Below are 27652 nucleotides of genomic sequence, written 5' to 3'. Positions count from 1 at the left end.
TCATGAGGAAAAGGGGAGGTAGTCTGCCCCTGGAACCAGGTTAAAGTACAAGTTATCAGTATGGGAAAAAGTAAAACTAGACTCCTACCTCACACCATACACAAACATCAGTTTCAGATGTCAAATAGATTTAAATGTAAAAGACAAAACCTTAGGGATTTTAGATGAAAACTCTGACCTCAGGGTGAGAAAGGATGTCTTAAGACACAAAAATCACAGCATTCAAGTATGTTAGGATTAAGAAATTCTGTTCAACAGAAGACAATTTTTAAAAGTGAAAAAAATAAGCCACAAACTGGAAGGAGATATTTGCTATACTTAATGACAAAGGTTTAGTATTCAGAATAAGAAATTAACAACAATAATAATGTCAACTCACTTGGAAAACGGGCAAACGGCATGAAAAACATATCATTGATGAAGAAACAGGAATGACAAATAAACACGGAGAAAAAAGTCCAGCTCTATTACAGTGTAATCCCATTAAAGCCATCTTTTACCTCTAGATTGGCAAAAATGAAAATATCTGACAACAGAAAATATCCACAACAGGTTGTAGAGTAATGGGGACAGTGATATGCAGCTGGTGGGATATTATCATGGAGATGACCACTGTGGAAACAATTTTAAATCATTGTGTGAAGTGGACAGTTTGCATACTATACAACCCAATGAATGACTTCAGTCCTAGGCTCATGTCTAGAACATAACTGTTCAAACTGCCAAGTGTGACCCATTAAGGAGCCTGGAAATGTTTTTTGTAAAGAAACAGAATAAAATAGAAAATAAACTATCTCATTCATAGTAAGTATTATTTTGTGATAATTGCTTCTGGTTACATGAATATGTGTTATGCTGGGTTGCAATGTAAAATGTATTTCTTATGGGAGTGGTGATCAAAGAATCGAAAAACTGTTTCCTCAAAATTCTTGCATGTGTGCCCTGAGCAGTATGCACAAAAATGTCCACAACTCTATTTGTAATAGCATAAAATTGAGGGGGAAAAAGAAACAGACATCCATTGGCAGGAGACTAGAGCAATACATGATCATTTACCTGCACAATGGAATATTACACCACACTGAAAATGAATGCACTATAGCTAAATGTAATAAGTCAGTGAACCACAGAAGCATAATGTTGGACAGAAAAAGCAAGTTTCAAAAGACTATAAACATGATATCATAATTATAAAGTTCAAAAAAGCTACACTAAGCAACATAATATTTAGATATATGTACGTGTTAAATATATTTTTAAGACAGAGCAAGGTGAATATCCATACAGTGGAATATTATTCAGCCATAAAGAGAAATAAAATATGCATACATGCTACAAGGTAGATGAACCCTGACAACATTATGCTAACTTGAAAGCCAGACACAGAAGTCCATGTATTTTATTATTTCATTTATGTGAAATGTCCAGAGTGGGCAAACCCTTTGAGACAAAAAGTAGATGAATGGTTTCAGGGTTGAAGGGAAGGGGAGTCGGGGGTGACTGCCGATGGATACAAGTTTCTTCTTGGGATGATGAAATGTCTTGGAACCCGAGATTGGTGACGAATGCACAAGTTTGTAAATGTTCTAAAAAGCACTGAATTGTACAGTTTAAGATGGCAAACTTCCTGATGTGTGAATTGTATATTTTAAATTGTGGAAAGAACACTTACTATGAGATCTACCCTCTTAACATATCTTGAAGTGTGCAATTCAATATTGTTAATTATTCTGTACAGTGTTATACAGCAGATCTCTAGCACTTACTCATTTTGCATAACTGAAATTTTATATCTGTTGATTGGCAGCTTTTTAGAAGAAGAGCAAGGGAATGATTAAAAATACGTATTTTCAGCCAGGCGCGGTGGCTCACGCCTGTAATTCCAGCGCTCTGGGAGGCCGAGGTGGGTGGATCACCTGAGGTCAGAAGTTTGAGCCTGACCAACATGGTGAAACCCTGTCTTTACTAAAAATACAAAAAATTAGCTGGGTGTGGTGGTGCATGCCTGTAATCCAAACTCCTTGGGAGGCAGAAGCAGGAGAATCGTTTGAACCCGGGAGGTGGAAGCTGCAGTGAGCCGAGATCGCACCATTGCATTCTAGCCTGGGCGACAGAGGGAGACTCAGTCTCAAAATAAATAAATAAATAAATAAATAAATAAATAAATAAATAAATAAATAAAAATATATATTTTTGGGATACTGGCCACCTCTGGGAGAGAGGCAGGGGGATGGGGTGGAGGGAAATAGAGGTCACTGCAGCAGTCTTTGTAAAGCTCCATTTCCTTAAGCTGCTGGTTTATGGGTGTTTCTATTATTACTATGCCTCATTATATGTGTATGTTACATATATTTTTATACATATAAGATACAGTGTAGCATTCAAAGGAAATACAAGTGTGAAATGAGACAGCATTAAAAGCAAATTACCACCTTTTGATAAAGGCTTTTTGAATCAAGGTTTGGGCCTTGACGTGGCTGTGGATGCAGTCGTTCTGACCCCTGGTGGCCGAGAGGTGAAGTGCAGTGGCGGCTGCTTGCTCAAGGCCGGAGTTAGGTAGTGACCGTGCTGGGGGCAATCAGGGTCTTGGACTGGACGGATGTCCAGGGGTTCAGGCCACTGCCGGTTTCACCCCACATGGAAAACAGCACCCAGCCTTGGGCTTTCCTGGTTCAGGAAAAGCCTCTCTGGCTCTTAACCATGCTCCTTTAAGCCCAGGAGTGAGATGTGTGTCCTGCCATTGAAATCTATCCCTGGGTGCCACCTCTTGGCCCTGCCTCCTGCTTCCACCAGGATAGCCCACCTGGGGCCATCCACCCAGAGACCAGGACTGATGAGCTCCTGAGCAGAGACCTCCGCATCCTCTGGGGAAGCAGAGGCTGGGGTGCTGAGGCTCATGGAACCAGCCTTCAAACTCCTTTTGTTGAATCAAACCACCTTTCTGGAGGATTCTGAACCAAAGCCTGTGGGAAGAGCTGACTTGGGGACTTTTGAGGTGGGATGTGAGGGGTACCTGAAGGAGGGCTGTCAGTGCTTCAGGGCCCAGGAAACCACAAGTCTCCTCCCCACCCAGCTGGCTAGACTAGAGGGACATTGGTTTACTGGCCCCATTTAATCTGATATTAAGAGACATTTCTGATGGGGTATTGGCTGTCAGAATGAACTAGAGATGGCCACAGAAGGCCTTAATGAACTAGAGATGGCCACAGAAGGGTGGCCTGGAGAGAAGGACACAGATGAGATCACCAAAGTCATGTCCCAGAGGCAGCATGGTGGAGGAGTTACTATGCTGGGTTAGGATCTAGGCCCTGCTACTCACTCTGGTGCATGTCAGCCTCATTAAGCTTCAGGTTCTCGGCCTGCGTTAGTTGTAGTGCTTGCTAATTGTACTAACTCAATTGTGCCAATTGAATTAATACATGCAGAGCATTCTCTAAGAGTCCAAGAAATGTCAACTGGTGGTGGCTCACGCCTATAATCCCAGCCCTTTGGGAGGCTGAGGCAGATGGACCACTTGAGGTCAAGAGTTCGAGACCAGCCTGGCCAACATGATGAAACCCTGTCTCTACTAAAAATACAAAAAATTAGCCGGGCGTGATGGCACACACCTCTAATGCCAGCTACTCAGGAGGCTGAGGCAGGAGAATCGCTTGAACCTGGGAGGCGGAGGTTGCAGTGAGCCGAGATCATGCCACTGCACTCTAGCCTGGGCAAGATAGCGAGACTCTGTCTCAAAAAAAAAAAAAGTCAACTGCTTGTGCTTAGGTTGTTTGAACCCTCACCAAGTCATGAGTGCAGAGCAAAGCTGGGGATTTGGCTTGACCCCTGGTCAGGCTGACGCTTGGAGCTGACGGATGGAGGCTTCTTAGCCAGAGAATCATTTTTTTCTCCCTCTGTCCCCAGACGCCATGGAGTTGGTGCTGGTCTTCCTCTGCAGCCTGCTGGCCCCCACGGTCCTGGCCAGTGGTAAGTACGCCTCTGGGACCTGGCTGTGACAAGATGACAACCCTGTCCAGCCCTCTCTGCTGGAAGGTTCTGGGCCCTTTGGGACATTAGGGCTGGGGGACTCTCAGGTTCTTCATGTCTAGTCAGGGGCCTCTCCCTTCAGTCAGCAGAGAAAGTCGTGGAGGTGGCAGCTATTTATTCACAGACCTCAACACAGCCTGCCCCCTCGCCCCCTAAGGGTCCGGCAGGGAGTAGTTTTTAAGCCCCGCAAGCTCACTGCGCCTCTGTGGACTTGTGGCCTGAACCCTGGGATTCAGACCTGCACATCAGTCTCTAGACCATATTAGCAAGTGCTGGCCTCGTGCAAGTCACATGTCCTTCCGTGGTCTCGGTTTCTCCGTGTGTCACAAGAGGAAAACTGACCCTGCCTTCTGGGGATGATGTAAGAATACAAAGGGGCAATGAATGTGGGTGTTGCATGACTCGGAGCCTCACTGAGGTTCGATGCCTTCACTGACCTCGGCCCTCAGGGTTCCCCTAACCCCCTAACTGGCAGGCCCGCCCTACCGTGCACCTCTAGGCATCTCTGCTTAATGGGCCCTGCTCCTCTGGAATTCCTTTGTGGAGACTGAGGTCTGTGAGGCAAGGTTAGATATTTGGGAACCAGTTTGTGTAGCTTTCTTTCTCTTGACCAACTGTTTGTTTTTGCAGCAGCTGAAAAGGAGAAGGAAATGGACCCTTTTCATTATGGTGAGCGATGGCAACCCTGGGTGCAGGGGTCAGGGGGAATGCAGCCCTGCCTGGCAGGAGGGGTGGGGGGAACAGACACCCTCTCCCTGGCCCCTTCCTCTCTCACCCTTGGTTCCTTTGGCAGATTACCAGACCCTGAGGATTGGGGGACTGGTGTTCGCTGTGGTCCTCTTCTCGGTTGGGATCCTCCTTATCCTAAGTAAGTTTGTTCTTTTGCTCACTCTGTTAAGAGCAATGACTGAGGCTGCTAAGCAGGTGGGGACAGTGTGAGAGCCTGGTTGGTCCCTCTCCTGGAGAGGAAAGGAGGCTGCCTGCCCTCCATGTTATCTTCACGACCCAGTAGAGTGCTGGGCACATAGTAAGTGCTCAGTAAAACAGTGAAGCGGGAACAAAGAAAATGTCATATGACAATGAGCATAGATAGGAACGAGCAGGGTGGCTTCCCAGTGCCGTGTCTATAGGGCATGAATGGGGCAGTCACGGAGGAAGGAGACAGGTGCTGCCCTAGTGTGCGAGGGATGTGCCTCCGAGTTTGTTGTTCCCACATGAGCCTGATCTGCACAGATCCCTCTTTACTCACATGATCAAGAGGGCTGTGGGGGTGTAGCCATTCCAGCTATAGAATGTATTTCCTTTGCCCCAGAAGAAGCTACCCCATCCGAGGGCCACTGTGTGCGGCTGTGCAAACTGTGCACTGCCCAGGTCTAGGGGGTGCCATTTACATAGTCCCACAACCTGCACAGACCCTTGGCCCTGCTGTGGCCAAGCCAGGAGCATGACCTTGGATGGTTTCTTTGCTTTTCAGGTCGCAGGTGCAAGTGCAGTTTCAATCAGAAGCCCCGGTAAGGATGCCATGGCAGTGGCCTTGGGGGGGGGGTGATACTAGGTGGGACAGGAAGGGGCCCCTGGTGTGTGACCCCCAAATGGGCATTCTCTTGGATTCTTGTCTCGGAGGCAGAACGTGTGTGTTGGGACATAGGGCTGGAAGTTTGAGGACTGCCAGGTAGACTCTGGGGCAAAGGAGAGGTCAAAACATTGAAGGTCAGCCCATCCTGTCTCTTCTGATCTATGTGGGGGATGGGGAGTGGACAAGAAAGTACTGGAACCTTTTCTGGAGGCCCTTGGGACAGTTGAGCTTGGGAGAAGGGAAGCAGAGGGCTTCCTGGCCTCTCTTGATGCCCAGGTCCTCTCTACAGGACCTGCGACACAGTCCCCACTTGTCACCTGTTCATGAGGCTCTTTGAGCTGAATAGACACTTGGACCTTCTTTCTACTCCCACATAGAGGTCATACCCCATTAGTTTACTATAATAGCCAAGGGTAGCTTGGACCCCAGAAGTCCAAAGCGTGTGGCAGGACACACCCAAGCCCCCATGTGGCCCTAGCCTCCCCTTCCCATGAGGGCTGACATTGAAGGGTGCCTGTAAGTTCCCTCTGAATCTGACCCTTCAGTCCAGACCTTTCCCTCTGCCCCATGCATCCCACAGCAGAGTGAGCTCCAGCCCCTCAGGGCACTGGGAGGAGCCTGACTGCAGGCAGCTGTGCCCCAGTGAGGAGCAGAGCGATGCTCTCTGGGTCTGCCCTGGAGATCTCTGATGGGGCTGTGTGTCTCTTTCTCCTGCAGGGCCCCAGGAGATGAGGAAGCCCAGGTGGAGAACCTCATCACCGCCAATGGTAACTGTCCGTGACCACCTGCCCAGGTGGAAAAGAGGGAACAGAGAGACCCCTCTGTGGCTCAGGAAGGGACTGTTGCCAGGTGCATGGCCTCGCTACAGCCAGCCAGACATGCTCCCGCAGTGCCAGGAGAGTGGGTCTCCAGGGCCTCTGCAGCATTGCCCCCTCACTCCACCAAACAGGCTACTACTAGTGTCACCTGCTATTTACAGAGCATCTGCTTGTGCCAGGCACAGACCCCCATATCATTTAATGTGCACACAGCCCTGAGATAGGCATCACTGTCCCCATTTTGTAACCGAGGGACTGAGAGAGGTTACCAGGTTCCTGTAAGCAGCAAGTAGCAGGGCCAGGATTGAACCCAGATCGTTCTGACTCGAAATCCCATGCCCGTCACCTCTTTGCTCCCCCAGAGTCAGGCAGAGACACGGTTGCTGTTGGGGGTGGCCCACGGGGGTGAGGAGTCTATACACTATAATCCATTCTGGTTTTCTTTCCAGCAACAGAGCCCCAGAAAGCAGAGAACTGAAGTGCAGCCATCAGGTGGAAGGTGAGATACTCAGTGCCTGGATTGGCCCCTGTCGCCATCACTGTCTGCATCAGGGCCTGGACAGGGGTTCAGGCGGGAAGGATGGGGCTAGCTTTTGCAGTGGGCACAGCTTTTATTATGGGCCCTGCCCTGAGGAGCCTTCAGGAGTCTGAAAGGGGCTGTGAGAGAGACCAGGACTAGAAACACCCGAAGTGTCCCACACACATGCATGCCAAAACCAGGAAATGGGGCTTCCACACAGCCCACTGGTCGAGTGCATAGGGCGCCATCCCAGGTGCAACATGGGGAGAATTAGAGTTAGTGAAATGCTCCTAATCTCAAAGTAGCATAAAGATAATGGCTTTCCGTGGTGACTCAGAAAGTACTTTAGGGCCACTTTTTTTTTAAACACCTTATTATGAAACTTCCCAACCCTACCCAAAAGTAGAGCAAATAGTATATGATCCTTCCCTCTCCACATTTAAGGGCACTGATTTTAGTATCTATTTCCATTGTTCACCGTAGGGGGCACAGGAGAGTAGTAACTGGCAAATGCTGTACAGTTTTCAGAGTGCCGCCACACACACAGACTCACTCGAGTCTGCCAGAAAAAGAGGATGGGACAGGTGGGGTTTAGCCCATTTTATAGGTGAAACCAAGATGAGAGGGAATAGCCCCGTGGAGAGTGACAGCCCGGACTGTGAACTCAGGCCTTTGCGGCTGTGGTTCAGTGCCACTGCTCCCCTCTGTCCTGTGCGTCTCGCTTTATGACATGCCCTGGAATATCCTAAGTGAAAAGGTTTGTGTTTTGTCAGCTCACTTCTGCCTTTTTTTCCCCCCATACAAGTAAGGCATTATAGAAAGGTATATAAGTTTATCTCACATTGTAAGTTAAAAGAGGTTTCTGGATGATGAAGTGCCCGATGCACCAGCTTCGACTGTGTGTAACAATATCGTGTGCCTGTGTAGCATTTAAATTCTTTTCCTAAGTGCTTTTGCATCCTCATAGTGGCCCGTGATGGGCAGAGCAGGGCTCATTACACCCGTCTTCTGGATGGGGCTCTTGAAGGCAAGTGATCACCTAAGTGCGAATGGATGAAGATTCCGATCTAGGAGGCAGGTGCCCTTCCTGGTAGCTTGGTGTTCTGTCTATTTCATCACAGATTGAGAACCTGGGAAGGCTCAGAGGAGGCAGCCTGGAAATGAAATGTCTTTTCATTTTTTTTTCCCAAACTAGTTCTTTCTCAGAAACCTTTTATCCTAAGGCTCAGGACTGTGAGCAACCACTGGGGAGGTCCTGGGTTTAACAATTTCCTTTCCATGTCTGCCAGGCTCCAGCCCACCTGGGAGAGGCTTCTTCTGAGGTTCACCCCTCCCCTGTGTCTTCGTCTCCTTTCTCTGCGTCTCAGACGAGGCTGTCATACCGGGAATTTCAGTGGGCAGGTGCTCAAGGAAGGGAGAGAAGCAGATAAGGATACCAGAGGCGAGCTAAAGTGTTTTTAATTTAAATTATCCTCCTCCTCAGCCTCTGGAACCTGAGGCCGCTGCTTGAACCTTTGGATGCAAATGTCGATGCTTAAGAAAACTGGCCACTTCAGCAACAGCCCTTTCCCCAGGAGAAGCCAAGAACTTGTGTGTCCCCCACCCTATCCCCTCTAACACCATTCCTCCACCTGATGATGCAACTAACACTTGCCTCCCCACTGCAGCCTGCGGTCCTGCCCACCTCCTGTGATGTGTGTGTGTGTGTGTGTGTGTGTGTGAGTGTGTGTGTTTGCTAACTGTGGTCTTTGTGGCTACTTGTTCGTGGATGGTATTGTGTTTGTTAGTGAACTGTGGAGTCGCTTTCCCAGGCAGGGGCTGAGCCACATGGCCATCTGCTCCTCCCTGCCCCCATGGCCCTCCATCACCTTCTGCTCCTAGGAGGCTGCTTGTTGCCCGAGACCAGCCCCCTCCCCTGATGTAGGGATGCGTAGGGTAAGAGCACGGGCAGTGGTCTTCAGTCGTCTTGGGACCTGGGAAGGTTTGCAGCACTTTGTCATCATTCTTCATGGACTCCTTTCACTCCTTTAACAAAAACCTTGCTTCCTTATCCCACCTGATCCCAGTCTGAAGGTCTCTTAGCAACTGGAGATACAAAGCAAGGAGCTGGTGAGCCCAGCGCTGACGTCAGGCAGGCTATGCCCTTCCGTGGTTAATTTCTTCCCAGGGGCTTCCACGAGGAGTCCCCATCTGCCCCGCCCCTTCACAGAGCGCCCGGGGATTCCAGGCCCAGGGCTTCTACTCTGCCCCTGGGGAATGTGTCCCCTGCATATCTTCTCAGCAATAACCCCATGGGCTCTGGGACCCTACCCCTTCCAACCTTCCCTGCTTCTGAGACTTCAATCTACAGCCCAGCTCATCCAGATGCAGACTCCAGTCCCTGCAATTGGGTCTCTGGCAGGCAATAGTTGAAGGACTCCTGTTCCGTTGGGGCCAGCACAGCGGGATGGATGGAGGGAGAGCAGAGGCCTTTGCTTCTCTGCCCACGTCCCCTTAGATGGGCAGCAGAGGCAACTCCCGCATCCTTTGCTCTGCCTGTCGGTGGTCAGAGCGGTGAGCGAGGTGGGTTGGAGACTCAGCAGGCTCCGTGCAGCCCTTGGGAACAGTGAGAGGTTGAAGGTCATAACGAGAGTGGGAACTCAACCCAGATCCTGCCCCTCCTGTCCTCTGTGTTCCCGCGGAAACCAACCAAACCGTGCGCTGTGACCCATTGCTGTTCTCTGTATCGTGATCTATCCTCAACAACAACAGAAAAAAGGAATAAAATATCCTTTGTTTCCTAGTGGCTCGGAGGTGCTTTCCTTTCTGTGAAAGAACTTAAGTGTTTGTAGGGTCTGTGGAACTTAAAGGGCTAGAGGGAGTCCGTCCATGGTCAGAGGGAAGAGGAAGGACTGGATAGCCAGCCAGGCAGGCACAGAGCCCCGTCAGCTGCTGTCACTGTTGCCTCCTCCCCGCTTCTCTTCCCTCCTTTCCTTTTCTTCCTTCACTTTCCTCTCCTCCTGCTCAGCCCTTCGTCCCGCACCTTCCCGCCATTTCTATTCCTCCCTCCCTCTCTCCCGCCTTCCCAGGCCACTGGGCTCAAGCCACATCCCATAGCAGGACCTGTACATTGCACACTGTCTTGGAGCAAAAAAGGGAGTCACAATGGCTTCTCCAAGTACTCAGTGGCCTGGAGTAAAACATCCTAACATTTCTCTTTGGTCAGTTCTGGGGCCACTACCTAAGGACTTGTAAAGAGAGCCAGGGGTGGTGACTCATACCTGTAATTCCAGCAACTTGGGAGCCTGAAGCAGGAGAATTGCTTGAGGCCAGGAGTTCAAGACCAGCTGGGCAACATGGTGAAATCTTAGCTGGGCATGGTGGCTCGCACCTGTTGTCACAGCTACTCGGCAGGCTGAGGCAGGAGGATTGCTTGAACCCTGGAGTTCCAGGTTGCAGTGAACCGTGATTGCACCACTGCACTCCAGCCTGGGCAACAGAATGAGACCTTGTCTCTAAAAAGAAAAAAGGAAGGAAGGGATCAAGGGAGTGACAGGGTGGGTGACGTGGATTGTGAAATACCCATCCTCTGTGGAGCCTCCCTGGGCATTAGGTAGAATCGAATCCCTTTTTTTTTTTTTTTTTTTTTTTGAGATGGAGTTTTGCTCTTGTCGCCCAGGCTGGAGTGCAGTGGCGTTATCTTGGCTCACTGCAACCTCTGCCTTCTGAGTTCAAGCGATTCTCCTGCCTCAGCCTCCTGAGCAGCTGAGATTACAGGTGCCTTCCACCATACCCGGCTAATTTTTATATTTTTAGTAGAGACGGGATTTCATCATGTTGTCCAAGCTGGTCTCGAACTTTTGGCCTCAAGTGATCTGCCTGCCTCAGCCTCCCAAATTGTTGGGATTAGAGGCGTGAGCCACAGCGCCCAGCCGAATCCCTTTCTTGTGCCCCAATCACACTTGTTTGCTGCCTTTATATTCACACTTCATACTTGGCATCCAGACTGTAGAGACCAGGCAGGTAATGCCAATATGTGAATCTGCTGGAGTGACGATGGGGCATGGCGCCTGCAGTCACCTATGGTGTCCTCCCAAAGACACTCTGACTCAACTTTCTAAAAACCACTGTTGGCCAAACCAACACAGATGTGGGCAGATTCTGTGTGGAGGTTGCCCGTGTGCAACTTCTGCCTCTAGTGTTTTGTGTCTTTATTGATACAATTCCTGGAGGGAAGGACTGTGCCTGCTCTACAGAAGCCTGGAACATCTTAGGGTCTTGAAAAAAGAATCGACCCCTGGAACGTCTTAATATCTTCCATCTTGAAGCCAGCACTTAAGGAGTGGGACCCTCTGGGCCCACCTCCTTCCAGCCCCAACTTCTAAGACCCCAGTGAACCTGGCACCTGAAGCTATAGCAGGAGACAGAAGCCAGTGCTCCTTGTGGTTTCGATGGGCCTGGGAACCACCACCTTCCCTGCCCAGTGGCCACACAGGCCCTGAGTCCGCCTGGATTCCGCAAGTTGTTTAGAACCGAAGAACCGCACAGATCCGCTTGCTCGGTGCCTTCTCTACGTGTGCTCTTGCTTCTGCCTTCGGTCCCCCAGGCCTTTGGAAAGACACAGGCTTATGGTAGAGCTCAAGCTCAACCTGTCAACCCAGTGATCATGGCGATTAAAAACTATCTGGTCACAGCAAGACCTGGTAAATGAGCTTATTGTTCGGGAACACTCGTGATACATCAGGGAATTGACAGGCCTTGCAGAAATTTCATAGCGAGGCCAGACTGAGATCCCTAGAGGCCCTAGACATGCAAAGCTTTGTGTGTGCCACCCCCCATATGTTAGTAAAAACAGAACATTATACTTCGGCATAGGAATAAGGAAGTCCAATGAGGAGGTTCTAATTTTTCTCATAATAATTATGTTAAGAGTAAGGAATGATGGTCAGCATCTCTAGCACATCATCTACAAATGGTTATCCTTACTTTGCCTGCCTCTAAGCACTCACTTAGTTTTCCTCCTAGTAATCCAGCTATATTCTGAGATTGGTCAGAGATACAGTCGTCCTGGTCCAGGTTACACAGCTGGGGGATGGAGGAGCTAGGACTTGACCCCGGGCTGTCTGTCCATAGTGCTTGTCAGCACATGGCCTAGCCTCCTTCAGCAGGCAGATGCTCGGATGAAGGGACAGTGATCAGATGGCTCCCAAGACTGCACCTGGAGCACGGCTGCCCCTTCAAGACATAAACTAGCTGGACCATGCTCCAAGGAGCCTCCTGTGGGAGTCTAATGGTCTGGAAACAAGACACATGAAGAACAATTGAAGAAATGATGGTCAAAATGGTAATAATTTAAAAACCGAGCAGCTGAAATTTATGGAGCACTTACTATGTGCTTGTCTGAGGACTTCACACAGATGAGCTGGATCAGAACTCAGAGTGCTATATATCTCCGTGAGGAGGACCAGGAGTGTCCACTCAGCCTCCAGGCATGTGGCACTGGTTTGTAGCTGTGATTTGGTTGAATGAGGCAATGTAGCTTGACTGAATAAGAAGGACAGCTGCCATGCTGTGTCATTTCCCAGAAGGGAATCCCAAGTTCCCTGTCTCAGTAACCTCAGGTGTCCCACACCTTTTGCCTCCCAGTGACTCCCTCCACCCCCCATTCCATTTCGAAGATCTCCATGTCTCTTTGCCTGGAGGTTTTCTGCGTTACTTACCCCTGCTGTAGGAATAGGTCAGTCTGCCTTCTGGGACCCCAGGTGCTGTGGCCCTCCTACCTCTCTGTTTTTTGTTTTTTGTTTTTTTTGCAAGATGTAGATTAGAACTTGCCAAATTGTTCTTGGAAGAGAGTCAGAGGCAGAGTACAAGCTGTAGGGAGCGGTGTGAGGGGAGTGCCAGGCGAAGCACACTCCAAGGTCACCAGGCTGTTGGCCCCTTCCTCTGGGAGGAGGGCCTTACCTTGCGTGGAATCATGGGCTTGGCGGGGAGGCTGGACAAAGCAGGGGTGGGAGAGCACTCCAGCTCTGTCTGGTTCACCCCACCTTGTTCCTGGCTGCTCTGCCTCACCCTGGGCCCAGCGAGAGAAAGGTCAGGTGCGTTTGCCTGAGCCAGGGGAGGAGCTTTGGAAAAACCTGTCTCCAGGCCACAGAGAAGGAATGGCCACCTCTCTCCATTAGTGTGATTTATTGCTGTCACAGCTGAGCTCCAGAGGGGCAGACTCAGCCGGCTGAAGCCAACCAGCTGTTGATCTGATGGGGCCAGCCCAGCCCCGGGCCTGGTTGCACAACAGTGGGGCACCTGCCAAGGCAATGATGGCAGAGCAGGTGATGCTGTGATTGCATGTCCTGAAGGACCTGGATGGCAGGGACTGGAGGGGGTGGGCCCCCCTGCACTATCCAGAAGAACGGTTTCCTACCTCGGAGCTGGGCTTGGAGGCAGTCTGGTAGAGCCTGAGGCTCAGAACATCCCCGAGGCCCCTTCTGCTCTAACTGTGTGAGCTTGGAAAGACCCCAGCCTCTCTGTCAGTTTCCTTTTCTGAATAATCAAGTCCTTCCTAGCTTTGGGGTAAGCTGGGCCTCCTGCTCACTGTGTAACCCTGGAAAAGCCACTTAAGCCTCAGTTTCATCACCTATAAAATAAATGCATCAAGATGTTTTCTGTTATCTCACAGGGTCAAAGTGATACAATGGACATCGAAGCACCGTGACAATTCTCCATGTAGCCATTATGCTATAAATGTTGGCATCACTATCCATTTCCTTGTCTCCTCATTCTCTGATGGCCGGGTTCCTCTTGTCTCTGTTAGACTTGGGTTCATGTTCTGACCTGTTTGCAGACCACCTGCAGTGTCCTCTGTAAAATGGGCATCGCACAGCCTGCCTGGCTGAATTGTTGGGAGGCTCTAAGCAGCTCTTTGGAACCACTGAGACCCTGGAATAGGGTGGAATTGCTGCCAAGTGTGGAGAGTGGGCACCAGGCTCAGTGCAGGTACAAACGTTTAACAGCTTACCTGACCTGAGACCTCAAGGAGGCCAGGGACTTGGCAATCTGTGCTATAAATGAAGAGAATGGTGACACGGCCACATGCCGGCCATTCAAGCCATGTCAGTGGCATCTGGAAGGTGGTGGAGGGAAGGTAAGAGTAACCAGGGGTGGGCTTGCTCCGCGAGGTCTTCCCGGAGGTGGCGAGCCTCTCCCAGAGGTGAGAGGGAGTTTGGTTACTGGGAGGAGAAAACCAAGAAAAGCTGGAGAGGAATGAGCTCTGTTGTGGTTCAAGCCTGGATGTGAGTTCTGAGAACAGTCAAGAATGCATTTCTCTCCAAGGTATTCACTGTGGGGGAGGTGGGTCAAATGGGTTTGCCCTTGTCACCAGCTGGTGACCTTGACTCTCAGAGTACATTGCCCTTTGGCAGTTCTCAGAACCTCTGTGCACCATGGCTCAGGCCTTCTTGAAGCCAACACTTAAGGAATGGACCCTCTGGGGCCCACCTCCTTCCAGCCCTGCCTTATAAGACCCCAGGGACCTGGCACCTGCAACCATAGCAGGAGGCAGGAGCCAGCGTTCCTCAGGATTCAGGACCTCTGAGTGGGACAAATGGGGCTTGGGAACTGCCACTTTCCCTGCCCAGTGGCCATACGGGTTATGCAGCTGAGGACTGACTTGGGCCTGGGGTCATGGCTTTCTAGGTGCTTCTGGCTTCTGCTTCATTGGAGCCCCTTTCCAGCTGCAAGCCAACACCAGGAGGAACTGATCTGGGGACCTGGAGTTCAAGGCTGTAAACTCCCACAAAGGCCAGAGCTGGCGGAGCTGGAGAACCCCATTCTGGGAAGCTGGTGGTGAGGGCCTCTGCCTTTGATCACCAGGAAAACAGAGGTCAGCTGGATTCCAGCCTATTTCCTCCCTGCCCCACCAACCCAGCAACGACCACCCCAAATGACTGCCCTGAGACTTAGGAGTCAGGAGACAAAAGGGAGGCCTGCCTGGGGGAGACAGGGGAGATGGAGGCCTCGCCACTGAGGGCACGGTCCCATCAGCTGTGACAGTGCTGACGTATCCAGGAGTGGGCACTGCCTCTCTCTACCTCCCAACATCTCCCAGAGCTCTGGGTCTTGGAGAGAACAGGAGAGCACAGCTGGATGCTCCTTTGTCTCCATCCTGGAACCATTAGACAAAGGAGGTTTCTTGGTTTTGTGTGGAGAAGAAAGGGAGGCTGGAGATGCAGGGTGAGTGGTGGCCAGCAGGATCATACCAGGGCAGGGTGCTCCCAGAGGCCTGCTTTAGAGATCACCACAACTGGGGACTGAGCCAAGGGAAGGGATTGCTGTGAGTGTTCTTGTCTCCTGGGGGGCGCAGTTCGGAGTAAGGAAAACACAGCCATCATTTTTTAGGACCTTCTCTGGCCAAACGCTTGACCTACCTTGTCTCTGTTCCCACAACGATCCTGCAAGGTAGGTGTTATTACCCTATTTTACAGGTGGGAGGAGACCCAGAGGGGTGCCCTTGCCCAGGGTCAGGCAGTCCTCAGCAAAGTCTCAGGATGAAAGGGGATTTATGCATGGGTGTGTCTGGCCCTCAGGGTGCCTTGCGTGGAGACGTCTAGGAGGAGAGACCCTCCTGAACTGAGCTGCTCTCAGGAACATGGGCCACAGGTGGAAGGGCCGCGACCTCTCTGCAGGAGAGCAGGTGTCTCAGAGAGGGGTTCCCTGTCCCCAGTGCTAGCTAGGACCCATGACCTGAGCTAGCTGGGGGAGGACAGGAAGGAAGTCTGAGAAGGACTTAAACATGAGTGAAGCGAGAGGGGTGGGACCTGCTTGACTTAACAAATGCCTGGGATTCCCCCAAAGAACAAACAGGACAATTTCTGAAAATTGCTGCTGGGCTGGAGAAGGAAGGGGAGGTTAGGGGAGGGGGGGGGATGGGGTGCAAGAGGAGGGAGAGAGAACCCCCTGAGAGGGACTCTGGGGGAGCTGTCAGCAAGGTGAGGGTTGCTGCCTCTGTGAGGGCAAATCGGGTCTTGTGACTCCTCACAGGGCAGGCGACAGCATGGAAGGAGGCTGCCTGAGGCAAGTCCTAGGTCTGCCTGCAGCATGGGAGAAGTGATTTCCCGTCTATCCTGTCCCCATCTTTGCCTGATTTTTGCCTGGGACTGATTCATTCATTTAATAAAACTGGGTCCCACGAGGCACTGTTCCAGGCATGGGGGAATGAACAAACAAACAAAAATCCTTGCTCTCCTGGTGCTTACATTTTAGTTGGGAGAGGGACAAACAAGATAAGGGAAATACATACCTTAGTTAAGAACAAGTGCCACAGAGGAAAAGCCAGGCTGAGGCAGTGGGTGTGAACATTTTATACAGGGATGCCCAGAATCGGGGCTTTGAAGAAAGCCCTGAAGGCAGCGTGCGCTGAGCAGGAAGCCCTGTGGAGGCTGAGCATTTAGGAAGCGGGAACGGCCCGTGCGGAGGTCCTGGAGGGTGAGGGGTGTCAAGAAGGCCAGCATGGCTGCAGCAGAAAGCAGGGCGGGGAGGTGGGGGACCAGCTCACAGGTGCCTAGAGCCAGAATGAGAAGGGCTTCTTGGCTGGGTGCAGTGGCTCGCACCTGTAATCCCAGCACTTCGGGAGGCCAAGGCAAGCGGATCACCTAAGGTCAGGAGTTTGAGACCAGCCAACATGGCAAAACCCGGTCTCTACTAAAAATACAAAAATACAAAAATTACTGGGTGTGGTGGCGGCTCCTGTAATCCCAGCTGCTTGGGAGGCTTAGTCAGAATAATCGCTTGAACCCAGGAGGCAGAGGTTGCAGTGAACTGAGATCGCGCCATTGCACTCCAGCCTGGGCAACAAGAGCAAAACTCCATCTCAAAAAAAAAAAAAAAAAAAAGGGCTTCTTTTTGGGACACACAAAGATTTTGCGTATCATCCAAGCCCTCTCTGAGGATTTTGAGCAGGAGAGGGAGCAACTTTTAAAGGGAGGGGTTTGGATGGGATGGCTTTGGTGTCCTTTCTGGTTGGGCCATCAATCACACCGGGCTCTGAGATAGAGATGCCTTCCTTCACAACACTGGGGGTGGGCAGGGAACAGAGTGTGTATACTGGCGGGGTGGGTGGGGGGGATTTGGCTGAGAGCTCCACTTTTCTGGACCACTTAGAATATGTTTGGACCAGGTACCTCTAAGTCTCACCCAGCCCCGAGGTTTGTAAACTTCTCTAACCCCAGCTTGGGGAATTTCCACTCAGCCGCTCTGGACTGAGTGGGCAGGTTTCCACTTGGGAGCATGGGACAGGCCCGCCCGCCAGCCGAGCTGTTACCCACCCCAGGACAGGTCTGCCCCTGCCTCCAGGGTGGTCTGGAGGGAAAGGTGCAGAGAGCCTGGAGTCAGGGCTGTGCTCAGGGGCCCCAGCGCCGATCTCAGCCCATCCTGATAACAAATAGCACCTCTTAGACCTCCTGGTCTCCATTTCAGCCCTGAGAGGGCTCCCTGGGATGTCATGAGTCCTCCCCTCAGGACAGGGAGTGTTGCAAAGGAGGGACAGAGAGGCAGGAGTCAGAGTGACCAGAGCCCAGGTCAGAGGCTGGGGCCAAAGCCAGCCCCTCCTAACTCTGCTTCTCAGTGTCCGCGTCGGGGTGGCCGTGCCAGGGCGGCTACAGGAACCTGACGGAGACCCTGTGGTCCCAAGTCAGCCACACAGAGACTGCTCACTGTGGCTTTGCTGTGGGCAAGGCCTTGGTGGCCGAGGAACAGAGACTGCCTGGGCAGCATAGTGGGCCGCCCTGCGTGGTAGGACACCCTGCCTAGTGGGCTGCCCCGCCTGGTGGGGCTCCCTGTGGCTCCCTGCTGGCTTCTGTCTCTGACCCTGCCCTGGGCCTAGCAGTGTTGTCTTCTGGCCATTCCCCTCTGATACCAACCAGCAGCCCCCAGAGGCCTCATTAGGCTGCTGGTGTCTCCAGCTGAGCCCTCTGAGGTGTGGCAGGCAGGCCTGACATCACAGCCTGGGTGAGTCACTGCGGGCTGGGTGAGTCACTGCAGGCTGAGTGAGGGGTCCCAGCTGAGGAAAGGGCAGGCTGCAGGAGCGGCCCCCATCACAGCTCCGGCTCCCAGCCCCGCAGCTGCTCCCCATCTCTCTGCCAACTACCAGAACGACACAGGAAGCTGGGGCCGGTGCCTCAGGTCCCACAACAGGGTCCTGGAAACCATTCCCACCCCTCTGAGAGGCTGCAGCTGTACCTCCCAGTCTCAGGGGACGCCTAGCTACAGACCGGGGTCTTGGGCAGGATACCACCGGGCAACGGCCCAGCTGGACTGGAGGGCGGAGGTGCAGCGGAGTAAAGCTCAGGGGACCCACACATGCCCCTAAAGGTCTCCCTCACATGCCACCAGCCCAGGGGCCTGGGGAAGAGTGGGCTCCTTGATTCCTCCCGGCTCCTGTACCCTTTTCAGGCACCCTGGGCTGGCTGCAGTATGGAGCCCCTCGAGGGAGAGGGCCAGGGCGGGGGCTGTGGTTGGCTCTGCTGCATCTGACAGCTTCCCCATCCTCAGGTGCCAGGTGAAGGTCAGAGAATCTCCCCTGGCTTTCACGTGCATCCCTTGCCCCAACCCGCCCCAGCAAGTGGGCACGAGGTAAGGGCTCCTTTGCCAGCCCCTCCTCCCTCCCTGTGTCTCTTCCTGTTTGTGGGCTCACCTGAAGTGTGAAGAGGGGGAGTGCCACTCTCCATCCAGGCCCCAGGCAAGCAGCACCTCCCTGCTCTCCTGCACTCCTGGACACAACCAGCAGCTCCTGCCATGGACAGGTGGTACCTGGGTGAGTCCTCTGAGCCCCATTCCTCCTCCCTGCTCAGGCTCCAACACAGGTGCCAGCCCTGTCCCTTTCAAGTGCACCCACAAGCTCCCCAGAAGTGCAGGAAAAGCAGAAAGGAAGAGAGGCAGAATTTCCAAAAAAGAGCATCTCCAGACGGAGTCACCGGCCTGCTGTAACGTGTGTGCAGAGCATATCTGAGCTGCGAGGGCTGGGAAGGCAGCTGTCCAACCGCCTCATTTACTTGTCTGTCCATCCGTCCTTTAGAGATGCAGGAACTCAGAAGCCAGGCTGCTGGCTTGAAATCTTGGTTCCCCTACTCTCTGGCCATCTGACCTCTGGCAAGTTATTTAACTTATCTGGGCCTCAGTTTCTTCCTCTATGAAATGGGGTGATAATAATGCCTTCTTTACCTTATAAAAGTCATTGTGATGACTAAAGAATTAATTTCTGGCCAGGCATGGTGGCTCACGCCTGTAATCCCAGCACTTTGGGAGGCCAAGGTGGGCGGATTATCTGAGGTCAGGAGTTCGAGACCAGCCTGACCAACATGGTGAAACCCCGTCTCTACTAAAAATACAAAACTAGCCGGGCTTGGTGGCGCATGCCTTTAATCCCAGCTACTCAGGAGGCTGAGACAGGAGAGTCACTTGAACCCAGGAGGCGGAGGTTGCAGCGAGTCGAGATCGCACCATTGCACTCCAGCCTGGGTGACAAGAGCGAAACTCCGTCTCAAAAAAAAGAATTAATTTCTGTAAAGTGCTTGAAACGGTGCCTTGCACACAGAGTTTAAAAATGCAGCCATCAACTAGCTTTCCCTATTGCTTCCTATTCATCTATCTATTGATTGATCTATCATCCATATCTATCTATCTATCTATCTATCTATCTATCTATCTATCTATCTATCCATCCATCTGTTGGTGCCTCCCCATGCACCTCCTCCCCCCGCAGTGGGAGCCCTTCCATCCACACTGCAGCTTTGTTTGTGACCAGGGTAAATATTACCTGGCACTGTTAATGTTTAATGCCCCCACCTCGTCCCCAGCCACCCCACCAAGGAGCAAAGACAGCAGGAAGAGGCAAGTGGAGACAGTCCATTTGGGTGGGGAAATGACTGGGTTGTCAATGGATAGATAGATAGATAGATAGATAGATAGATAGATAGATAGATAGATAGACAGACAGACAGATGAATTTATTTAACTTCCCACTTATTTTTACATCTCTTATTATTCCCGAAAGACTCCATGGAGGCTTACAAATATAGACCAAATGCAATAAGATAACACAATCCTGTATAATAAAGGCAGCACCCTTGTCTTGTGTGGAGATGGCAGTAGCTTTGGTAGCACATCTTGGAGGATCTGGGCTTTCTACCTCCAGTTTGCCATTAACTGTGTGTTTCAGGCAAGTCCCTTCACCTTCCTGCCCTCGTTTTTTCTGGTGTACCCAGTGGGGATCATGACACTGCCCTGGCCACCTCCAGGGGCTATTGTGGAAAGCAAATGAGCAGCCTCAAGTTTCTTTATCTGTAAAACGCCGTTAGTAGGAATTAAGTGATGCAGTGCATTCCAAGAGCCTGGCACGTGGTCCATCTTCACCAAACGCTGGCTCTGCTGTGATGTTTGCACGAATATATATTTCTTGGCTCCAGAAGCAGAAGGGAGCTGAACGGGTATTGCAGCGCCTGATCTGCAGGGCCATGCCATTCTCTCCATCTCACTCATTCGTGCCCATTTTCATTGGCGGGTGGCTGGCTTTTCCGTGTCCAACAGCAAACATTTGCCAAAGGCTAATGCTTGTCATTTCTTCAATCAACACACATATAACAGTAAAAATGATGCCACTCACCGTGTGCCAGGCCCCGGGATATGCTCTTTGCATGCATTATCTCACTTCCCCTCACAACCACCCTATGAGCTGGGTACTGGGCCCATTTTACAGATGAGGAGACTGAGGCACAGAGAGGTGAAGTAATTGACTGAGACCATACCATTAGCAAGTGAGAGGGCCAGGGTGTGAACTCAAGTGCCAAGCCCTGCCCCTGCTTGGAGAGGATTCATGGATACAGTGGCTCCCTTCAGAAGGGCTCAAGCTCCCCTGCTGTCCGCTGGCCACTGACCTTGGCTGTTTGGTGGCCATTGGGCTTCAGCCTTTTCTGGAGGCCAATTCAATGGACTAGAACTCAATGAGGATTCTACAGTACCTGTGACTACCCAGCACAGGAGTCCTGGGGTGAAGGAGGTCACAGCGGAGTGGGGAGGCTGCCTGCGAGGTGTGGAAAGCATCTGCCTCCTGCAGCAGGAGGCCTGATTGTCAGTCTCCACTTCCCCCACACTGGCTGTGTGACCCTGGGCAAGGCCCCTACCTCTCTGTGCCTTAGACACCTGCCTCATCAGTAAAATGGGAAACATAAAGCTTGAGGAGAAAACAGTGAGGAAAGTGCTTGGTAAACCATAAACGCAGGGGTTTTTCCCCCACGATGAAAGTCTTGCCCTGTCCTTAAAGGATCCTGCATGCTCCATGGTAAACTGGCAAGGACACAATCCGAGAGCCAGGCCAAATGGTGGTAGGAGGAAGTGCCAGGGCGGCAGGGAAGGAGAAATTAGTTGGGGATGACTGAAGCCCTTCTGAATGAGGTGTAACCTGCAGGGTGCACGTTGATGGGTGAATAGGATGACAGATGAAGGGCCCTTCTGGAGGATCTACTGCTGGTCAGCTTTGGCGGTGCTCCAGGGATGTGGTGGGGGAGCAGTGGGCCAGGCTCCTAGGGACCACTGCAGGAAAGCCTCCAGTACCACATAAGGAACACCAGCTGCAGCGGCGGCATCCATCGTGGCTGGTGCGGTGGGCCCTGCCTGGGCTGGGGGCCGCTGTGGGACACTGCCCCCAGAAACTCCCAAGTACAGTGTACACTGAAGAGATTGTGCAACTTCCACTTTCCTGTTCCCACCGCCCCAGCTGTAGCTTCCCCAGCTGGCAGAACAGCACGACTGCTGACCCATCCCAGCCCTTCTCTTTGGAAATTTCCTTTGGGAAGGTTTGGAAACTCAGCCAGCTCCTCCCTGCCCCTGCCTCCCCACGCACGTCCTCACCCTGTAGAAGGAGCCCCTCCATCCACACTGCAGCTTTTCTTGTGACCAGGGTAAATATTACCTGGCACTGTTAATGTTTAATGCCCGCACCTCGTCCCCGGCCACCCCGTGGAGGCAGCCAGACACTCTCCAAAAAGCAGAGACAGCAGGAAGAGGGGAGTGGAGGCAGCCCATTCGCCTGGGGAAATGACTGGGTTGTCGATGGACAGTGGTGAGTGTGCTGGTGTGCGTGCCCGGGCGTGTGCGATGCTGGGTGGCTCCGATTGGCCTGCTTTTGTGGGGTCAGCTGGACCCTACTCTTCCCTCTCCTGCCACCTCAGCCTTCCAGAGTACCCAGCCCCTCTTCCTGTCGGCCTCCTCTCTAAGAAAATTTGCAACTTAAAGGAGGACCCTGCTTTAACCCCAAAGAAAGATAGCATGAGTGGCAGAAAGGCAGCAGATAGAAGCTGGAGAGCTGAGCGTTCCTCCTCGGCCTCCTGGCACACACCCACCCTGAGTTCAATGCATCTTGCTAGACCATCTGAACTTGGGCGGGAGGCAGACGGGGTCCATCTGGCTGGGGAAGGAGCAGGCCCCTCTGGTCAGCCTTCCTAGGCTGGATTTGGGGTGAGAGCCCCCCAAGTTCAAGTCACACTCCCCAAGGCTTCCTGTCACAGGAACTGACTCAGGCCTGGAAACCAAGAGGGGCACTTGCTGACAGAGGTGGGTTTTGAGCCAGATGCAGAAAGGGGAGGGTGCTGGGCAGGGAGGGTCTCAGCAAGCAGCTCAGGGCCAGGTGGCCACGGAGGAGGAGGTTTCCTGGGGTGTGTGGGGAAGCCTCAGCTGGGGTCTAGCTGTTGCTCTGACACTTAAATCCCCATATGACCTTAAACAAGGCCTGAACCAAATCTGGGAAGACAGCCCTGACGGCCTTCTGTGTGGGACCTGGGTCCTTCATGGCCTCCCTGAGCACCCAGCACCTCAGGCCCGTCAGGATGGGCACTGACTCTTCCTGGCCTGTCCTTTCCTGGCCCAGGGACTGGCCGCTGGGGACAACTGGGCTTGGCAGACCCTAAGTCTCACTGCTGCTCAGGGGCACAGTTTGGCACAGCCCGGAAAGTGCTAACTTGCGCGTTCCTTCCTCCTCGGGCTCTACTTCCCTCGTGCAAGAAGGGGCTCCAGCAGGGCAGGAAAGAGTAGCAGCCCTCAGCTGTGGCAGAAGCGTCCTGGCCAGGCCACTGTCTGGCTGTCCGGGGCATGTGTACTCAGTTGCAGGGCACCACTGTGAGACCTGCCTGCTGAGCAGCTCCAAATCCGGGGGAGGCCACCAGAGGCAGGGGCAGGACCTTGCCTCTAACGGGCTCCTTCCCTCCCGCCGTTGAGAGGTGGCAGATCAAAGGGCTTATGCACCTCCATTCTCAGCCCCCTGCTTCCTGGGTTCAAATGCCAGCTCTACCCCTGACTTGCTGTATAACTGTGGGGGAATTTCTTCTCTGCACTTCCACCCTCTCATGGATTACACCAGAATGACATTGACGCCTCATAAGGTTGCCATAATGGTTAGATGAGTTAGGGTTTGTTAGCTTTTGCCCGGTGCCTGACCAGCACTATATATTAATGTTTCTTAACTAGATCTGCTTCCCCTGAGGATGGTAACGTCTCAGCTTTCATTAGGACTTTGAACAAGTCTACACATTGGGCTCAGCTTCCTCCTTCTGTCTGATAAACTTTAAGGTTCTGTTTTATTTATTCATGCATTTCCCAAATAGCTACTAAGCACCTGATAGCCAAATGGTCCTGTGGAGAGAGGCTGCTGGGAGTCTAATGGGAGAGGCCTCTCCTGGCCTTTTCTACCATGGTAGGAATCAAGGAGCAGGAGAGAGCCACCCTTCTGGAGTGGTCAGAGGCCCCCCAGACAGCACGGATCCCCCTCGGACACTCGGTATTTGGTCCCCAGTTGACCGTGTCTGAAGCCGCCTAGAGCAGAAGCCTGCTGGCAATGGTTTTAGAACACCCCCGCTCCCAGCCTCCCCTCACCTGCTTGGACCCTCGAGGGTCCTCTGGGAAGGGAAGGACAGGGAATTCCAGCTGTTCCTGTGGCTGGTTCACCATCAGTGACTCCTCTCATCCCACCTCTGGCTCTCTCCTAGGCGGCAGCCCCAAGGGGGACGTGGACCCGTTCTACTATGGTAAGCCTGGGCCCCTGTGCACCCTTCCTGAGCCCTCAGGACCCCTTCCACCAAGCAGCGGCCTCTCCCAGCCCCAGGTCCATGCTCTGTGCCCCTTATCTCCCCTGGTTACCGCGGGCTGCTGCGGGCGGGCTGCGGGGAGAGACAGCTGCTGGGAGAGACCACCCATCCCGCTCCTCTTGCCCTCTCTTTCCGGAGACTATGAGACTGTTCGCAATGGGGGCCTGATCTTCGCTGGACTGGCCTTCATCGTGGGGCTCCTCATCCTCCTCAGTAAGTGGGGTGGCCCTCCAGGGAAGGGGTGCTGACCAGGGCACCTCTCTTCTCAAGGCCGCTGAGCAGGCTGGCTTTCTGGAGTTGCCAAGGGAGGGGTGAGCCTCCCCACCACGCCCCCCACTGCAGGATGTGGGAATGGGTGCCCGGTGGGGTGCCAGGCTCGCCGGGAGCACAGTGTGAGGTTCCTGCTTGCTCAAGTGCACCCTCCAGTGGGCCCGGGAGGAGACGCAGAGGTGAGAGCGAACCCACGGGGTAACTGGGTAACCGGAGGGCCAGGCAGGGGGACTAGGCCCCCCGCTGCTAACCATGGTCCCATACTCATTTGTTAAATAGGGATGATCCCACCTGCCTCACAAGATTAGGGCTAGCATCCAAAGACACGGCAGTCAGGACAGCGCTCTGAGAATGGTCCAGTGCAGACTCAGAGTGTTCTGGGGGAGACAGAGAGAGTTATGTATCCTCAAGACCTGAGGGGCACACAGCAGGAGCTTAATAACTGCACATTGACTTGTTTTGGTCCAACCCAAAGAAAAATACACAGAAAACACAACCCATGGAAAGAAGATACAGCAAGCACACCTGTGGGCTCTGGACTTCTAATGCACGTGTGCCACTGCCACCCCACCCCAAGGCTCGGGCCACAGTCCTGCGGGTCTCCCCATTTTCCCGTGTTGCCCATGGCAGCTCTCTCTACGTGTGCCACTGCCAGCCCACCCCAAGGCTTGGGCCACAGTCCTGCAGGTCTCCCCATTTTCACATGTTGCCCATGGCAGCTCCCGGAGGGCAGTGCCGGGTGGCGGCTGAGCACATAGGCACAGGAGGCAGGTGGCCTAAGCAAGGGGCTCCACTTTGGAGTTGCTGCCATCCTTCTTCAGGTGTTCGTCGGGCAGCTGTGCTGGGGGCACCATGATGGCCCAGTCTCTGCTGCTGCTCTCGATATGCCAGCAGCCCACCATGGATCTGCTCCAGTAAATATTTGCTGACTGACTGACTGACTTAGGTTCTTGAATGCCTATGGTCCAGCCTTATATAAAGAGAGAGAAGGCTGGGCGTGGTGGCTCATGCCTGTAATGCTGGCATATTAGGAGGCCAAGGCAGGAGGATCTCTTGAGACCAGGAGTTTAAGACCAGCCTGGTCAATACAGTGAGACCCGATCTATACAAAAAAAAATTTTTTAATTAGCTGGGCATGGTGGCATGTACCTATAGTCCCAGCTACTTGGGAGGCTGAGGCAGGAGGATTACTTGAGCCCAGGAGTTTGAGGCTGCAGTGAGCTACGATCCCACCACTGCACTCCAGCCTGGGTGACAGAGTAAGACCCCGTCTCAAAAAATAAAATAAAATAAAATATAAAATAAAATAGAGACAGTCAAACGTGGCCTCCAAGCCTGACCCTGCGGTGATACTGGCAGGAGGGAGGTAGGAGAGACTGGAAGAATTTTGAGTCTTCCAGGGTCTCCTTGGAAAATTAGTCCATGGAAACAAATCTCCTTTTCTCTTTTCAAGGCAGAAGATTCCGCTGTGGGGGCAATAAGAAGCGCAGGTGAGCGCTGCCTGGGGTGACCGATGAGGGGGTTGGGGCTGGAGAAGGAGGGGCGGGCTGAGGATTTTGTCTCTGACACAGTGGAGGATCCCCAGCCTCAGGGATCCCTAGACCCACCCCTCCCCCTGCCCTCTCATCTGTTGCTTTTCCTTCCCCCACCAGGCAAATCACTGAAGATGAGCCGTAACAGCAGGTATGCTAGGAGGGCCTGGGGAAGGTGCGGGGAGGGCAGGGCAGGCTTGGGAGCAACAGGAAAGAATTCTGGCTCCTGGGCTCGGTAAATAAGAATTTTAGGGTCGTCCGCACATCAGCCAGGTGGTCTGTCACCCATCGTGTGTTTAAAATGATTGCCAAGGGCCTGGCGTGGAGTGTGTGCCGCAGGAGATCACAGAGGAGCCCTGGAGAAAAGTGAGATGGACAAGGGGGAAATAAAACCCCAACCTCTGCTGCCTCCCGCCCAACCCCATCCTGCCTTTGTCTTCTCAGCCTCGGCGGTGCCACCCACTGCACTGGGGCCAGCTGGGAAGCCGAGCATGGCCCTGCCTCTGGCGCCTCCCCTTCTTCCCTGGGCTGTAGACCTTTGTCCCCGTCACTGCCAGCGCTTGGGCTGAAGGAAGCTCCAGACTCAATGTGACCCCCAGGTGGCATCGCCAACTCCTGCCTCGTGCCACCTCATGCTTATAATAAAGCCGGCGTCAGAGACCGCTGCTTCCCTCACCTGCCTGCCTGTCTCCCTCCTCTGTCACCACCAGCCTCTCCAAGCTCAAGTACAAATACAGCCGGGTCTCATTTGTTTTTTCAATTAATTGCTCAGGCACCTGTCTGCCTGTAAAAGCAAGAAGTTCAGTGTTGTCATCTGTAGGCCACTCCTCGCACCCCCTGAACTGGCAGAAGCCCTGGGGACAGAGGCCTCAGCCTGGCTTTTATACACCTGGGAAGTCTGAAAGGCCCAGGGGTCAAAACCACAGCCCATTGGATACCCATGAGGCCTCTGCCCCAGGCACCACTGTTGGGTTCCTGGAAGCGACCCTGCTTAGCAGTTGCTGTGGAGAAGCCCCAGGCTACCAAGATGGGCCTGTGTGTGGTCACATTCCTGTGCTCTGCCATTTTCCACATGTATACCCCTGGGCCAAGGTGGGTGGGTCCGGGGGGCCTGGTGCTGGGCCTCTGCACATGTCCTGAAGGAGCCAGCCCTCTTCCCAGCCCCCTCCTGGTACTAAGCTCAGGCCACCTCTTTCCACTCTTGGGGCCACCTATTTGGAAGGTTGGTTAATTCCAGGGCCTGGGGCCAGGGAGCAGATGGTGAGAATGAGACCGCTGTCACGCTTGCTCCAGCCCCCGTCCATGCAGGCAGGGACCCACCCAGGGCAGCCTCAGCCTGAGATGCTTCCAGGTCGCTCCACCCAGTGCGGACTCCTAATGTGCCCGACTCCTAATGCCCATGCCCCCTTTGCTGTGAGTCCAAGGCCATGGCCATGCAGGGAGGCCTCTGGGACCTTCTGCACTCAGGAAGGAGCCCAACTTTCCTCTCCCTCCCTTCACTCAGAGGCCTAGAAGGCTGGAGGGATTGTGGGATTCTGGCACCACCTAGCGTCTGGCTTCCTCATCTGGGCCTGCAAGCTTTTGAGGGAGGAGAGGGGAGAACTGGCAGGAGAACCAAGCTGCAGGACCAGGAAATGAACAGGGTGTGTTTGGGGGCCAGAGGCAGGATAGACCTCACTCCACTTGGGAATTAAGCTCTTTGTCTTAATCCACTGCCCCCAGTCCCTGATAACCACCAACTCTCCTAGAAACACAGAAGGCTTGAGCAGGGAAGGGTCCTTAGAGAGCAAAACAGACCGTCTTCAATT

The 27652-nt window shown here is 53.0% G+C and overlaps 2 protein-coding genes across 8 annotated transcripts in view; both read left to right on the top strand.

Annotated features, from left to right (window-relative positions):
* The window catches only part of FXYD6 (FXYD domain containing ion transport regulator 6), a 40526-nt gene extending 30801 nt beyond the window's left edge, over positions 1-9725 (top strand). For 2 of the 5 annotated variants that reach the window (XM_008973507.4, XM_008973506.4), the window contains exons 2-8: positions 3904-3966; positions 4660-4695; positions 4820-4894; positions 5501-5537; positions 6320-6369; positions 6870-6919; positions 8424-9725. In XM_008973507.4, coding sequence (XP_008971755.1) covers positions 3909-3966; positions 4660-4695; positions 4820-4894; positions 5501-5537; positions 6320-6369; positions 6870-6898 — 285 coding nt within the window. In that variant the 5' untranslated portion in view covers positions 3904-3908 and the 3' untranslated portion in view covers positions 6899-6919; positions 8424-9725. Of the gene's footprint in view, positions 1-3903; positions 3967-4656; positions 4696-4819; positions 4895-5500; positions 5538-6319; positions 6370-6869; positions 6920-8229 lie in introns of all 5 variants that reach the window. The other 3 variants (XM_008973505.4, XM_008973504.4, XM_063608288.1) reach the window with 2 other exon arrangements.
* A 143-nt stretch (positions 9726-9868) lies between these two features.
* FXYD2 (FXYD domain containing ion transport regulator 2) lies at positions 9869-26687 on the top strand. 3 transcript variants are annotated; one of them, XM_008973511.5, is made up of 8 exons: positions 9869-14795; positions 15311-15370; positions 18609-18722; positions 23944-23982; positions 24181-24255; positions 25766-25802; positions 25965-25995; positions 26289-26687. In XM_008973511.5, exons 3-7 carry the CDS (start codon positions 18704-18706, stop codon positions 25987-25989), a joined length of 195 nt encoding a protein of 64 aa, XP_008971759.1. In that variant the 5' UTR covers positions 9869-14795; positions 15311-15370; positions 18609-18703; the 3' UTR covers positions 25990-25995; positions 26289-26687. The 3 variants fall into 3 exon arrangements, with proteins under 3 accessions (XP_008971759.1, XP_014202517.1, XP_008971756.1); XM_008973508.7 differs by lacking the exons at positions 9869-14795; positions 15311-15370; positions 18609-18722 and adding an exon at positions 20357-22025; XM_014347031.5 differs by lacking the exons at positions 9869-14795; positions 15311-15370; positions 18609-18722; ... (1 more) ...; positions 25965-25995; positions 26289-26687 and adding an exon at positions 20340-22025 and having other exon boundaries at positions 23944-25759.
* The last annotated feature ends 965 nt before the right edge of the window (positions 26688-27652 follow it).

This window comes from Pan paniscus, chromosome 9 (genome assembly GCF_029289425.2).
Source record: "Pan paniscus chromosome 9, NHGRI_mPanPan1-v2.0_pri, whole genome shotgun sequence".
NCBI lineage: Eukaryota > Metazoa > Chordata > Mammalia > Primates > Hominidae > Pan > Pan paniscus.
The sequence above is the reverse complement of the archived record's forward strand: the minus strand, read 5'-3'. Positions and strand labels throughout refer to the sequence as shown.